The 15,674-nt window shown below is 44.3% G+C and overlaps 1 protein-coding gene across 5 annotated transcripts; it reads left to right on the top strand.

Moving 5' to 3' along the window:
• Window positions 1-4,400: 4,400 nt before the first annotated feature.
• Window positions 4,401-12,947, top strand: LOC115646519 (transmembrane protein 14C-like). 5 transcript variants are annotated; one of them, XM_030552440.1, is made up of 5 exons: window positions 4,401-4,448; window positions 6,138-6,214; window positions 9,265-9,366; window positions 11,799-11,886; window positions 12,127-12,947. In XM_030552440.1, the coding sequence occupies exons 2-5, from the start codon at window positions 6,139-6,141 to the stop codon at window positions 12,182-12,184; spliced, it is 324 nt and encodes a 107-aa protein (XP_030408300.1). In that variant the 5' UTR covers window positions 4,401-4,448; window position 6,138; the 3' UTR covers window positions 12,185-12,947. The 5 variants fall into 5 exon arrangements, with proteins under 5 accessions (XP_030408300.1, XP_030408298.1, XP_030408299.1 ...); XM_030552438.1 differs by lacking the exon at window positions 4,401-4,448 and adding an exon at window positions 4,790-4,907; XM_030552439.1 differs by lacking the exon at window positions 4,401-4,448 and adding an exon at window positions 4,931-5,008.
• The last annotated feature ends 2,727 nt before the right edge of the window (window positions 12,948-15,674 follow it).

Below are 15,674 nucleotides of genomic sequence, written 5' to 3'. Positions count from 1 at the left end.
AGGGGATCCCTTCCCCCAAGCCCCCTCCCCTGAGCGACACGGCAGGGGCCAGGGCGAGGGAAGCAGAGCGGGCGCTCCCAGCCCCCCGCTAATCCCCTGGGCCACTCTGGGACTGGGGGTCCCCAAAAGTGCCCTCCCACAGCTCCTGTCCCCCAGACTCTTGCGGGGGAAGCCCCTGACTGCCCCCAAGACCCTCTGCCCTTTATCAAACCCCTCGGCCCCAGCCTGGTCCAGGACCCTTAATGTTGCTCAGTGCAGCGTGTCAGAGCTTTACCGTGTTATATGCAAACCCATATTATATCGGAGTAGAGGTGTATATGATGTTAGCTACCTTCCATAAATGTCTCCACAGCCAATTCTGTGGCCCCAGGTGCAAGTATACTCATGCTAACTATAGCCTGCTTCTGTTTCTGACTCTAATATTAGTTAAAAGGTTCAGGGCTATACAGTGTTGGTTTGGGACTGCTCACCTTTTTCCTTTGAAACCTGAAATGTGGTGTGCACTCTGAATTCCTATGCAACACCTCTAAGGTTCTTTGAACCCTGTAGTACCATTGCATTGAAGAAAGTGAGAAGCTAGTTTAAGCACTTGTTCAGGTGGTTTTGTTTAAATCTTAGTTGTTTGTAAGAAAAAAATTTCTATATTCTTTATATGACTTTGGGGATATATTTTACCTCACAGTACACAAGGTGTTGGCAGGAAATGTTAGTGCAAAACACTTCCTTCACCAAATGTGTCCATTTGGCCAGTGTTGCATACTTACTATAGTGGAAGAAGCTATTGCATTTACTACAGTTGTGAATGTATTTGATGAGGGCCAGAAGGATCCTCTGTAACTGGACTTTCAGCTAATTTCTAGACAGAAGAAACATACTGGAAAAAACTACTAATCAACATCATCTGAAGTGTATATGTTACACTTTGATAAGAACTGAGCTGTGATGGAATAATACTGTTTACTAGATATGATCCCAGTAATCAAGTTATTGTCTGGATCTGAATTTCCTAAGAATTTGTGGGTGAGGTTTGGATCTGGTGTTTCTTCTTGGGCCCATGTCTAGCTTTTACCACTCTAATTGTAGAGGAGTATATAAACTATAAATCATTTTATGCTAACTATAGGCTCAAAGTTGGATATTGGACAAAATTTCCATAAGTCAGGATTCAGTTATTACAGTAGCAGTTATCCTAGGTAAGTCTGAAATGCATCTCCTATTGTCAACTGCAGTCTCTCTCTTTATTTTTTTACTATTAAATAGTTACTGATAACATTCTCAAACTCCGTTTGGGCTGAAAATAAATGTTTTTCATGGGTTTTTTTAGGTCAGAGGTGATGTTTAAAAAACAAACAAAAAAAAACAACAAAATCTATTAAGCTCTTTTTGTTTGTTTTTTGAGAGGTGTATGCAGTGACAGACCAACCATTTTCTTCCAGGTGCTCCTGTCAGATATTTTTAGCAAGTGTAATTCAGCAATAACCAGTGTGAGGGCTGAAAATATTTGTGTGTTAATTTAAAAAAAAAAAGTTCTGCAAGGTAAACAACACTTCTTAGCTGAAACATATGTCCCACACTGTACATTGATAGCATGTTCTTATCACAATAAGTACAGTCTATATGAAACCTATAGTGAAAACCTTTTGCTGTCTTACTGGGCAAATCCAAGAGAGAAGCCTCTGATAAGACAGACATGCTGAGAAGAGATCAGAAGCACCAGGCACAATGGCTCATGATCTGTTTATCACAACTGCACCCATTGTGGCTGGTTGGTTTGTGACGGAGCTAAAACATGTAAAAAATAGACATACCCAGTCAGAAAGATTCTTGATGTATGCTCTGTCTCTCTTTCTTTGTAAAACTTGTGGGAGCTGGTGAAGAAGGAAATGTATGAGGTTCCCCTTGAACAGTTTCTCTCACAATGTCCTCTTGGAAGGATGACAAGAGTTGGTATCCCTGCTCTTCGCAGGTCTTCAAAACAGCTGGATCTCCAGGGATCTGTAGATTCCAAGGATCACAGAAGACTCTGTGCCTCCATGTAAGCTGTCTGCCCTGGCCATTCCTCTCCATCCCTGCTTCTTGGTAGCATGGCTGTAATGGAGCTGCCCTACCAGGAATAACCCCCTAGTCACAGTATCAGATGGGTAGCTGTGTTAGTCTGGATCTGTAAAAAGCAACAGAGAGTCCTGTGGCACCTTTATGACTAACAGATGTTTTGGAGCAAAAGCTTTCGTGGGTGAATACCCACTTTGTGCAATACATCTGTTAGTCTTAAAGGTGTCTCTGTTGCTCTTTCCCCTAGTCACAGTTGCCCCTTGTCACGCTATTAAGGGAGATCCCTGCCACGGAGTAGTCATCTTAGGAGACAACAGGGGAAACTGAGCAACTGACTGACTAAAGGAACAATGAAACAGTGTTGTAAAAAATACAAATGAGAGAGGCAACTTTTTTTTTCCCCCTTTCATCTCTGTAGGAATTAGATGTTAACTTGTAACCAGAGCAGGGACACGCCAGAAGACTAGACATGTAATGTGTAACTTGCTGCTGTGGTTTAAAGTGTGGCTGTTAACAAAATACGAGACACACACACTCAGATATCTAAATAAGCAGCCCTAATTAATGATATGCGTACTGCATCTGCCCATGCTGTGAGTCTCTATTTCTAAGGGCCCAAGCCTGGTTGCTGGGAATTCCCTGTGCTTGACAGCAGCGGTGTGACAAAGTGGGACTGTTCTTAATGTTTCCTCGGAATACTGTGTGTGCCTCAGTTTCCCCCACGCATTTCTTAAGTCTCCAGTGTGCATAAATGGCCGACAATCTGTCTCCTAGCAACAAACGGCCAGCGCCCTTCCCCCCTTGCAAGGGGATGGCTAAAGGTGAACAAAGAGATCAGGTGACCTCCTGGCCCAGGAAAGAGACAAAGGCCAGAAAGGAGTAGCTGGAGGGGGGTTCAGTTTGGAGCTGGCTGGGGACGGGAAGTGAGGGCAGACCAGGTTGTCTGGCTCACTGGGCCCCAGAATGGACCCGGCTGAGGGATCCCATTCTCTGTACCTAAAAGATCTGTTTTAGACCATATTCCTGTCATCTAATAAATCTGTTTTACTGGCTGGCTGAGAGTCATGTCTGACTGCGAAGTTGGGGGTGCGTGCAGGTCCCTCTGACCTCCCCAGGACCCCACCTGAGCGGACTCACTGTGGCAAGCGCACAGAGGGGCATATGCTGAATGCTCCAAGGTCAGAACCAGGAGGTTAAGCTGTGTGAGCTTCTTGCCCTGAAGACAGTCTGCTCCATGGGAGAGGAGGCTCCCCAAAGTCCTGACTGGCTTTGTGGGGAGCAGTTCCAGAGCATTGCCTGGGACTCCGTGACAAGTGGTGCTTAGGCTGTGCAAGGAATGAGGGCAGGGGTGGCAGGTTTGTAGAAATTTTGGTGGTGCCCAGAACCTGCCCCCCCCAAACTCTGCCCTCCACCTCCCTATGGCTCTGGGAGGGAATTTGGGTGGAGGGAGGAGGTCCAGGTTGCAGGCCCTGGGCTGCGGCAGGGGTGTAGGGTCTGGAATGGAGTTTGCTTGCTGGCTCAGCAGGGGTGGGGGGGGGTGTAGCACGGGGTGAGGGGTACAGGCTCTGGGAGGGATTTTGGGGAGGGAGGGATGCAGCTAAACCCACGGTTGTGAGTTCAATCCCTGAGGGGGCCATTTGGGGCTTGGCCCTACTTTGAGCAGGGGGTTGGACTAGATGATCTCCTGAGGTCCCTTCCAACACTAATAATCTATGATACTCATGTACAGACTGGGAGGGAGTTTTGGGGTGGGAAGAGGTGTGGAGGGAGGGGGTGCAGGGTTGTGGGGTGTGGCTGGGGATGAGGGATTCATGATGCTGGAGGGGGCTCAGGGCTAGGGCAAAGGGTTGCAAGCGGGTGAGGGCTCTGGGGGTGCAGGGTCTGGGGCGGGGCAGGGCTGGGGGTAACTTTGGGGTGTAGGAAGGCTGCCCCAGGGCTGGGGCCAGAGAGGAGGATTCCCCACCCCCCACGCTGGCAGTAGTGAGCTCTGGGGGAGGGCCCTCCTCATCACCACCACCCCTGCACCACACTCACCCCACAGCACTGTCACTGCATATGCTCCTAGGGCCCCTCTCAGGTCCAGGAAGCTCCCTTGCCTCCCCTGTGGTGGGTGCTGGGGGATGCCATCACATGTGGGTATCCTCCCCTGCTGCTGCCCCTTACTGGGGGTGGCGGATAGGCTGCCCCTTGTCCAGTGCGGGGCAGGAGCAGTGACTGTGGGCGTGGGGGGGGGGGGCTATGCTGGTGGAGGGTCCTGCTGGAAAAAAGAAGAGTCTGAGGCAGAAGGGCAGGGGCAGGCTGACTGGGGAGCACTAGGACCCTGCGGCGGCAGTTCATGCCAGGGGCCAGGAGAGCAGCGTCAGCGTGGCGCTGCAGAGGAGAGGGACCCCAGGGAGGTGTGTGACAGCTGGAGACACTGGGGTGCAGGTGGGGCCGGCGGAGAGACCCAGCCCCAAACATTGCTGGAGCCCGGACTCGTACAACTCGCTGCCCCTGAATGAGGGGTCAGGGCCACCCCCTCCCTGAGCTGTCCGGGGAGTTGGGGGGGCAGGCACCCCGGCAGAAGATGCAATCGCCCCGCTAGACACAGAAGTTCCCGGGGCCAGCCCCGCCTCCCGCGGGGGAAATACATGGAGGCTAGTGAGGCGCTCAGCTGCTGGAAGGAGGGGGGGAAGGGAGCCCCTGGGCGGCAACCCCCGAGCTACGGGCTGCTTAGCCGCCCTTCTCCTCCCCTCCCTGCTGCGCCGGGCGCGGCTCTGATTGGCTGCCCCGCCCCGGGAAGTTCGGGGGTGGAAGGTCGGGACGCCCCCGTGCCAGAGTTTCCGCTGCAGCGCGGCTCCGGGCCGGGAGGGCAGGTCAGTGGGGCGGGGGACAGGGCGCCTTGTGGCTGCGGGCCTGCAGGGTACACGCCCGGCCCTGGAGCTCCCGGCCTCCCCGGGTGCGGGGAAGAGAGGGGGCAAGTAGCTGGCTTCGTACCTCTCGCTTGGTGCTGAGCCGAGCTGTGCGGGGGGCTGAGCGGGGCGAGTGGGTGTTGAGCAAGGCTGTGCTACGAGGGAGTGTTTGGAGGAGGAGGAGGTGCCCGTATTCAGGAGTGAGGTTTCTTGTGTGTTGCGGCTGGGGACTCCAGAGTCTGGAGATGGTGACGTTCCCCTCTGGTCACACCTGGTTCCTCGCCCTGCCAGGGCAGGACTGTTCTGAATTTGGTTCACTCTGCATCCCTCTGGGGTGATCGCAGGGGTCTGCCAATCCATCTTACAGAACCGAGCCTGAACCAGTCCCCACATCTGAGTTTCCCCAGACTGGAGGGAGGTTTGGAGCCAGATTTGTGGGTGGCGCCTGTGTGTGTGCTGGGCTGAACCCAAACCCAGATCCAGACATCCCTGAGCCTGGAAAAAGTTCGAATCCAGATCTGATCATGGCAATATGGCTCAGTCTCTGGCTTTTCAGGGAAGTTCTGGGCTAGAGCTATTGCAGGATGATGAGGTTTTTTACCCCTTACGTTGTGATTATAGGGAATTGTTTCCATGTCAAGCATCTTAAGCATTACCAATGGCCTCTGTTAAGGAACAGCTTCAGTGCGTCTGTCTCAGACCATTAGACACTGAACCACCTTCCTAACACATTGCTTCTCCTTGGGCTTTAGGTTCAATGTTCATCAAACCCATTTAAAATCTATTTTTATATTCTATATTTAATTTGTGTGATATCCTTTCACTTAGTCCGGAACTGTTCATTCATATGGATGTTTCTCCCTTACACTTGCATCCAGATACACTGATATCATGATATATGCTTTCCTGTTCTTAGGATTTTAAGTTTGTGGTGTATGTTTGTTCGTGCTTCTCAATGATTGCCAATAATTTTCTAAAAACAGAGCCGTATAGGGAGGTTTGCATTACTGTTGCCCAACCTTTAGTCATTATACGTTATACATAGAGGACTTCCCTTTCAAGTGTTATCAAGCTAATACTTTAATGCTCACAAAAGTAAGTTTAAAAATAAATATAAATTGTATAAAAACTGTGTAAAGGAAAGAGGGAATGAAAAGAATTAATATAACTCTGATTTCCTTGTTGTGTTCCCAGAATGGGTTTGGACTGGATAGGCTTTGGCTATGCAGCATTGGTTACATCAGGTGGAATAATTGGCTATGCAAAAGCAGGTATAGTATTGATAAATCCTCAAACTCTCTGGTGCATAATTGAATCAGATGTTGGAAAATGGAACCTGCCCTGCCTATAAAAAGCAAAATATCAAGTTTTCTGCACAGTGTAACTTCTTATAAAAACAGACTATCTAAATGTTCTTAACTATGACAGTTTAAGGTTTATGCAGATCTTTCAGTGTAATTGGGAGTGGATGGCTTCATTACTTGAGTTGGTGTTCTTTCGTGATAAGCTCACAATCAGGCATACCAGTCGTCTACTGGTAGCCTTTATGTTCTTTGGATGAATCGCAGTAAGCTTACTTCAGAAAGGCTTTATTGCTGATGTCTTGAATATCAATGACCTACTTATATATTTTCAGAGAACATATAAAAAGGTTAATTGTTAGTAGTTTTTAATTTTGTTTTTTGTAATTGATACTAGCACCATCTTGTACACTACAGATGGTCCCCTTATCACTTCTACAAATGGTACATTTAGAAGAGTAACTGCAAGTATTTAGAGAGCTCAGCTTTCCATTTTAACCTTTCTGTAAGTAGTGTGACTTGTTTGTGCTGTGTCACAATTATTTAGCAACATTTGTTTGCTGAGCTGCATTGAATATACTTGCACTTGGAACTTTATTCCTTGATCTGCTGCTTCCAGTTCTGCTTTTCTTGGTTTTCATTCCTTCATACAGAACTGTGGACCATCAGCTCTAAAATGCTTGCAACGAGAGGCCTCAATTCATGTGGAAACCCTCATTCAATTTTTAGGATAGAGTCATGTTTAATGTGGACTGAGGAGTTTGCGTTACCTGAATTCAGTAGGCGTTTGCCCACAAACGTGAATAAATTGGAGCTCCAGAGAGCTTGTTAATGTGTGTCCACTAGCTTATTTCATCCTGACTGGTCAGGATGGAGGTAATAAACAACATTTGGAACTTACGCTGACCTTTTGATCAGTATTTCTCAGAGCATTATTGTTCTCTGTTTCCAGATGGGGAAACTGAGACCCAAAATGTAAGTGACATGTCTGAGGTCATGTGGTAATTCAGTGGCAAAACCAGGAATGGAACCCAGGTCTCCTGACTCCCAATCAGAGAGGAAAGAGGAAATTTTTTTTTTATTATTATTTTGTTATATTTATTTATTCATTTTTGAGGGGAGGAGTAAAAGCAAGTAAAGTGACTTGACAGGGGAATGAGAGACTGCTAATAACTGAGACCTGTCTGTGCCAGTAAAAGTACAGGACAGCATGTTAAAAATAAAGGGAGTGTAGCTGGGTAAATAGCCCTGTCCATCATTATATTCACTTTATTCTCTAGCCATCTATTTCTAACTTAAACCTGAAAATGTTCAACCAGTCAGATCACTGACTGTTCTGATATCCTTGCAAAAAAGATATGCCTTATATAATGATGTCACCGTTGACAGAGTGGGCTCTTTAACAATTTTTTTTCTTTTTAAAAAATGTTCTGTGTAAATTTCCTTTACTGTATATTCCTGTGTGGAGATCCTTATGATCTTGCGATATTACATTCATATGTCAAATCTATTACTGTTGTGCAAATCTAGGGAGCATTCTCTTTCTTCATCTCTTATAGGCGGCACCCCTGCCTGACTTCATATAATCAGAATGTCCAAATGTGTATGTAATAACTTAAGGTTTTGTCTGGCTTCATCAAAAGTACTGAACCATATCTTGCCTATGTTGTATTCAATGGGGTGCTCCAACACCAATCTCCAGGCATGCCAGGGAAATCTTGGCATCATGCCACCTAACCCACTCCCCACCTCCCACTCCCTGCCCAGTTGTGTCATGGAATGGGGTGGGAGGAAGCGGGTACTATGTGTGAGTAGTTGTGGGCATGTCAATACTGTAGATCATTAAGGCAAAATTCAGGTATGCAGTAGCCATTCTGCGGAAAATCAGTTATGCCACATTTGCAGGATAAACTGTTGTTATGCTGCTGAACTGGATGGGAATAGAGTAGCCACTTGCTAATGTTCATGTCTTTTCCTTACACAGATGAGTATATCCTGCACCTCCTCTCTTTCTCTCTCCATCCTCTGCTTTATCCCAAATGCGGGATCTGAACCAATAGTGCAGCTGATGTGTTGATGACTAAAGAATGATCAGCTTCCTACAGCACTGAATGCTTATCATTCTGGTACACTTGGAGTAAAGACTTTTATCATACTGGCCTGACGATTTCAGATAATTTTAATGGTGACCTGCAAATGGAACAGAGTCTTATCACCATTAGCATTAGGTGTGGAATGCTCCTTTTAGCATGGTTGATGAAGGTATTCAGCACTTATTAAAGGTGATGACATTTTGTCAAATCCATTTAGAGATTGTCTACAAATCACTGAGGATAGGACTGGAAATAGCATCCATCTTCTGTCAATAGTGCAGGGTTATCTTTTCCACTAAGGACCAGATCTAAAGCCCACTCAAGTCCATGAGTTTTTTTCATTGTCTCCAATGGCTTTGGATTTGGGCCTTATGTGTATTTAGCCTTGAATACTTCTATTGTTGGTGCCTTCTAGTGCTTCTTGGTAAATTGTCTAATCATCTTGCCTGGCTAGTTTAAACTTCCTTTTTCTAATCTCAGGCCATTACTATGTGAGATCTGTACCACCCAACATAGTTAATCCCCTGATTTCATGCTAGTACCTCTCAAGAGCTTCTGGAAACATTTTACTGGGGGGGAAAAAATAAGTTCTTTTACCCATAAAAGGTCATGTCTGATGCTTTTATTCTAGTGACTCTTTTTGTGTTTGTAATTTATCAATGACTTATTTGCATGTTAAAGAACTAAATGCTGTAATGTTACCTGCAACTAATCTAGAGTTATTTGGTACTTAGTTAGGATTTGTATAATTACTTCCTTTATAAAAGCCAGCCTATTCGAATATTAACATCCTCTCACATTTGATCTAAATTCTAGTTTACCTTATAACAGTGAACAGATATGATTGTTTTGTTTGACTGCTTGGTTTATGGACCAAGTTTGTCTGATCTTCTAATAAGTGCAGTGTGTTTGATTGATTTATTCAAGGTAGTGTCCCATCTCTGGCTGCTGGTCTTCTTTTCGGGAGCTTAGCTGGACTGGGTGCTTATCAGCTGTCTCAGAATCCAAAAAATGTGTGGCTTTCTCTGAGTGAGTATACTTTAAAATATTTATGTAAAAAAACCTTACTGTTATGTTAATAACATTTCAAGGGTGTATATTATGGTGCAGCAGTAGTGTGCACCATAGTTAAGATTGTGCTCCAAAGTTCAATTTTAACAGGGCATTTAAAACCTTTATTATGTAAAACTCTCTGAAATGGCAAAAAGCAATGCATAAAATATAAACTTAGAGCACTATTTGAATTTTTCATGATGGTTTCATGAAAAATGAATTGATAGAGAGAATGAGAGTTTTTAAAAATTATTCCCTTTGGTGTCTCTCCCCAACTCCCTCCCTGCTAGACTGTCTCACTTTTTTGTTATCCTTTTGCAATAAATCTAAATCACTCCAGGCGCTGGCTTTTAGCCACATTGGTATCTTCATGTACTGATTCTTAGAATATCAGTTATACTGTACATCAGGTGTGTTTTGTCTGTAGAGCATTGTTTAACATTTTAGCCTTAATGGAAAACGTGCCAAGCTAAACTTGCCAAATTTCATTTTGAAGAAAAATCTGCTGTGGGTATGAATTGTCATCATTTCCAGAAATAGTGAAAGAGAAACCCCTATCAAATGCTGCCAGTAGCCTAGAGGAAAGAGGAGACCGGGAGGGAGCTCAACTTTCACCTCTTCTACATGCTCTTTAAATTCCTCTGCAATTCACTATCCCTATTATTGACTACACCCACGAACCCCTACCTAGAAGACAGTTAGGAAAGAGCTGTTGAAACCACCCTTTTTCTCCCTGGCCCCCTTTCTTTTTAAAATAAGTTAATAGTTGATGCAGTTCACTGGAGGTCCAGACCCCAGGTCTAAGATAACAAACCCTAATCTTCTCCACTGCACCATACTGTCTTTCAGAGAGACTAAAACGGTTTTGGGTTATCTTGTCCTTAACAGCTGTAAACCACATTCTTTTCCCAGAGCCAGGGGTTCTGATCATACATTGTTACTAGTCAGCAGTAGAATACTGAACTTGCTTAGAAGTGTGTGTCAAGTCCTCCTCCAGTGGCTGGTCTAGAAAGGAAGTGTTCCTGTAGCTCAAATAATAAGAACTTAAGTTAAGGGACCAGAAGGTCGAGGAGTTCAAATTCTGCTGCTGCTGGAAGGTGGAGGTGTATGGTTGCATGCAATTCACATAGTGAAAAAACTTTTGGTCAGGGTTTTTTGGTTTAAAAACTGCGATCTGTAATATGGTGTGAATCACCAAAATACATGTTTCATATTGCAGCCACTTGTCACACATTTTGTTTGTGTAACCCAATGGAGGCAGGAAGTGTTAAGCGTAACACTCTGTGTCTGATCCACAGAGGATGTCCCTCCATGACAACTCTCAGCTTGAGGGCATACCTCTTCAGAACAAGCTGTAAAAATGGTCTAGAGGCCATTTGTTCAGACCCTGGGCTTGGCCAAATTGATGGTTATCACATGTGCTGGTATCTCACATTGAGCCATGTGCTTTATACTGGCTGGGAGCAGGGAGCACAATAGGCATACCTGCTGTAATGCAGGGATGACACCCCGCTGCTGCAACTGCTCCTTCACAGAGGTTCTCTCCAGCTGACAGGTTATGTTTTCACTGCTAAACCTGGAGGGTTGTTCTTTGTTTACTTTTTAATAATTTATAAATGGGGATAAAATGGTATAGTCACCCAATTTACTGAGGAACATCACAGCCTTTCACTCTTCCGAAGGGTCAATATAGATGCTGCTTCAACAGTACAATTTATTTCTCTGGTTTCCAAGCAGGTGCAGCTTCCTTTCTCGCTGACTCTTGAATTATACACCCAAGCTGTAGTAAAAACAAACAAACAGGAAGTTAGCAAACAAAAACTAATTTAATCACAGTTAATGTTGTGGCACTCCACCCACTCAGACTTTAGAACTATGGAAATAAGTTATGGGGCAAGACTTGTGTATTCCTTTTCTCCTTCATATTGCCTATAGCACTCTTGATGTGCACTCCAGGGCTCCATAAGGCTTTCACTCCCATCTCCAACTGATGCCCAAAAGCAGTACATACTGCAAGTTTAATGAAGGTGGGGTAACACAAATAGTGAAAGAGAACCCCCCATCAAATGCTGCCAGTAGCCTAGAGGAAAGAGGAGACCGGGAGGGAGTTCTATGTGCTGTTTAAATTCCTCTGCAATTCACTATCCCTATTAATATTAGGGCTATACAGCATGTGCAGTGTGTAAAACCTGAGTCTAAAGTATTACCCCTGACAGAACAATGTGGGTTTAAAAAAAAAAAAAACATAGGAGTTGTCTTGATTTTTCTGTTATGACATTAATCATGTTTCACACTTTACTTGATGATCTTATTTATTACTCCTTTCTTTGCTCGCTCTGAGTTAGCATGTCTCTCTTGCTCACCTACCTCTGAAATAGTTTTCACTAGTCATCTGATCTTTCATTTAGTTGCATCTGGAACACTGACTGGAGTTATGGGAATGAGATTTTACAACTCTGGAAAAGTCATGCCTGCAGGTTTAATTGCTGGTGCCAGGTACTACACCACATGCTGTTTCTAATCTTACTCAATATGCTCGAGTCACTCCTGTTTAGTTACATTGGGGTTAAATTACTGTATTCTAAGATTATAAAATATTTAAATAAAACTCCATGTATCTTTTTAAAAACAGATAATTTCAGTTTTCTGCTTGCTTATGCTTTATGGGGGAGTATTTGGTAGTTTGCTCTGCATGTTTTTAAATTCAGTGAACTTACATTGTTTTCCTTTAAACAGTCTGTTAATGGTTGGGAGACTTGGACTGAAGATGATTGAAAAACCCCATGGTCCATAATTGTGAACATCATGTGACTTAATGTGTCAATAGGAAGCCTGAAAATGCAGCTGCCTGAATGTTCAGAGAGTACACAACTGTTCTTACATCAAAATAACTTTTTTTTTTTAAAGACTGGGGGAAATTGATGTGTTAAGTATTCAAAATATCATTTGTTTCATCAGTTAATATTTATCTGTACTTTGTTCTGAGAAGTTGGGTTAGTGTTAATTTAAATTTCTCCTAATACATCTTTCATTAACCACTCCCATTTTGAGCAGTCCCAAAAAAAAAAGTATAGACAACATATGAGGGAGAGAGGGAACTGGTGCCTAACATCATGATAAAGAAAATTCCCGCTGTGGGCCAACAGGAGTACTTGGTCAAATACAATACAAATATATATAGTTACTCTGCATGCAAACTATCAGAATGCTTTACCTGACTGCGGTTTGGCTGTAAGAATGTGTCTAACACCAGCTTAATATTTAATTGCAAAATTATGTTGAGCAAAATGTCATTTAAAGGATATAGTTTTGCAATATAAGTTCTGATTTTTATACTAATAAAAACTATCTCCTTTATTGGGCAAGTTTGAATTGGGGCTGGTTCGTGCCCTTCCTGTGGCCTACCTTTTCTTTTCTTAAGGAAATCTTTTCTGTGTACTGTTCTCCATATGCAGTCTTTGATCATGTAAAGAAAGATAACTCTTAAATGGAGGGGAAGAAGACAGAATTAAGTGTGTACATTGTGTTAATACTGCATTAAAGACTCTTTAAAGAAGATACCTCTATTGTGGATAATTTCAGCAAGATTTATGCAAGAATATTTGAACTGTTGAAGTCAGCCTAAAATACACAATCACTTGCATATTCTATTCTGAATATAAAATAAGTTCTGTAGTTCTGGTCTTCCATACTCGCCCTTTAGTTTCTAACAGTGCTTGAACATTTATAGCATCTCTTCAGTTAATGGACACAAGTATGACTTTATTTTGTAATCATTAACATACTTCTGCTTTGTGTGCAGTCTATGGCTTAAACTGTAGTACAGCTGTGGAAGATAGGGTTGATCTAGTACAGTCCTACAGTTTAACATCTTAAATATCATTATAATTAGAATATTTCAGGTCAGCATTATAGTAAAGTGTTTTACAAGTATCAGTATCCCTTCACCCAGTAACAAAGTGCAGCCACTTCTTGGGTGGAACTGAGCACCTGTTTAGTGGTACAAGGAAACCACGTGCAGTGGTTTTAAACAAAAAAAAACTAAGCATGCTGTACCCAAGGTGGATTTAGGTCACCAGGATCTAACGAGTTAGAATCTGGCAATGATTCCAAGATTAAAAAACCCATTACTCTGGGGGAGAAAGTGATGGGGGAGGGCTGGGAGGGAGATCTTTAATAAGCATAAGTGTTCAGAACCTTAGGTTTTATCCCAAAGATAGTGCCTCTAGCAGCAGTGACCACTGCTGCCATACTGAGGTACAAAGACAGCACTGATTTGGGAAGGAAAGGGCTACCTACTGACTCAGCAACACCGCTATGTGCAGCAGCTGATGTTTTCCCTGAATTCCAGTAAATTAAAAGACTTTAGTTAGCTGGGGAAAAAACTGGTTAAAAGAGAAATCGTTGCCAAGATATTACTAAGGATCTGCCCTGCATTATGCCTTGCTCTAGGAACATAGCACATGACTCCCTGATTTGAATGCAAAGCATCCACCAAGTTACCATTCTGCTGGAGGCTTTAAAAGTATCATTTGCCATGTCCTAGTTCTGTCATCTATTGTGCTGTGAGCTGACAGCACCCTGGCCTCACTGGTTGAGGACCAATACCTGCTCAGAAATATGGCCTGAGGTATTAAGCAGTATCATTTTATTGTGCTAAACTTCCTAGCTTGCCAGCTTTGCTCTCTGGTTGAACATTTTAATCTCTGGGGAAAGAAGAGCCAGAGACCCTCCAGGCAGTTATTACATAAGATGGAAAGCTTTGTTCCTTAACATCCCCCATCACATGGTGTATCTGTCCTATAGCAGTCCCTTCCGGCCAAGTGTGATGCTATAGATGCTTGCTTCCTCAGTTCCCCCTAATGTCATCAATAAATTAAAATATTTTACATAAGGAACAATACCCCTTCTGAAGGGTCTATCTTATTAACTAAAGGCCCAGTGAAAAACAAGCCTTCACAATAGCACCTTAGCTGGGAGACTGAGTCAATCTCACTTTATCCATTCTCATCTAGGTCCACCGTTCCCATTCAGCAAGGTTTTCTCAACTCAGGTCCTTTCCCTGGAATAGGGTCTCTTACCATTAAAAAATCCTTCCCTGGAGCCAGGGCTAGGCATAGATCTGTCAGCTGCTGCTGCTCTTCTGTGGGGCAGCATCTAGTTTCTGACAGGCAAGGCTTCCTTCCACTGTTTGGGAGTTCCCTGTCACTCAGAGCAGAGGTTCAGTGAGGGGTTCACCAAGCAGGGCTGGTTTTAGACTTGCTGGGGCTCAGAGCAGAAAGCCAAAGCCCCAGCCCTGTGCGGTTGAAGCCTCAGCCCGAGCAACTTAGCTTAACAGGGCCCCCTGTGGCATGGGGCCAGCCACAGGCAGTTGCCCTGCTTGCTACCCCCTAATGCCGACTCTGGCTTTTACATGCAGAAAAACTGTTGTGACACAACCAGGCTGAAGAATTTTTATAGCACGCAGGGGCACACAGAGCACACTACAGGCTCCTTCCCTCTAGAGCTTCTAGGAACCACCTCAGCTGAGCACTGGTAATGGTTTATCAGACTAATTAACTGCCAACCAGCCACCTCAGGATTTAATTACTTCCAGGATCCAGGTGTGTCTGAGTTGTCTTGTGCTCTCTTAGAGAAGACTGTCTGAGGTAGGCTGGTCCCTGACTCCTCTGCAAGGGCCAAGGCCCCGTGACACCCACTGAAAAAGTAGAATGTAAAATGTTAACTTAAGAACAGGCACAAAGGGATGTGGTGACAACTCCACCCCTCCTACTTTTCAGATGTGATTCAATGGAGTAGATCAAATGTCCTTGTGTTTTGGTGCCAAATTCCCAGCTCTGCCAGATGTCCTATGTGATCTTGGGCATGTCACTTATTCTCTCTGTGCAACTTCTCCCAACTGTTAAAATGGAAATAATCATATTTCCTCCCATAACAAAACTTGCCTTGTTTCCAGTCCTGCCCAATATTCCTCCACCTAAGATCTGGCCACAGAAACAGTCAACAAACTCATCACTAAGGTCCAGCAAATGCCACACTTGCCACTGTTCAGGAGTAGGTGAAGGGCACCCTGCCACTGACTGCATAGCAGAAATCCTATCTGGACAGTGCTGCACATTCTCCATCCAGCAGATAAAACAGCAGCCCACTGTGGTAGACCGAATGGGAGAGGGTCTCTGCCACTACCAAAAACTCCCATGTCACCAGACCAGTAGAAAGACTACCTGACTTTGAGCTTCTGAGCTGCCTCTGGAACCAGCCAGGTTCAGGTGGGGCACAGGTCA

Source organism: Gopherus evgoodei, chromosome 2 (assembly GCF_007399415.2).
Source record: "Gopherus evgoodei ecotype Sinaloan lineage chromosome 2, rGopEvg1_v1.p, whole genome shotgun sequence".
NCBI lineage: Eukaryota > Metazoa > Chordata > Testudines > Testudinidae > Gopherus > Gopherus evgoodei.
This window is presented reverse-complemented; position numbering and strand designations above follow the sequence as displayed.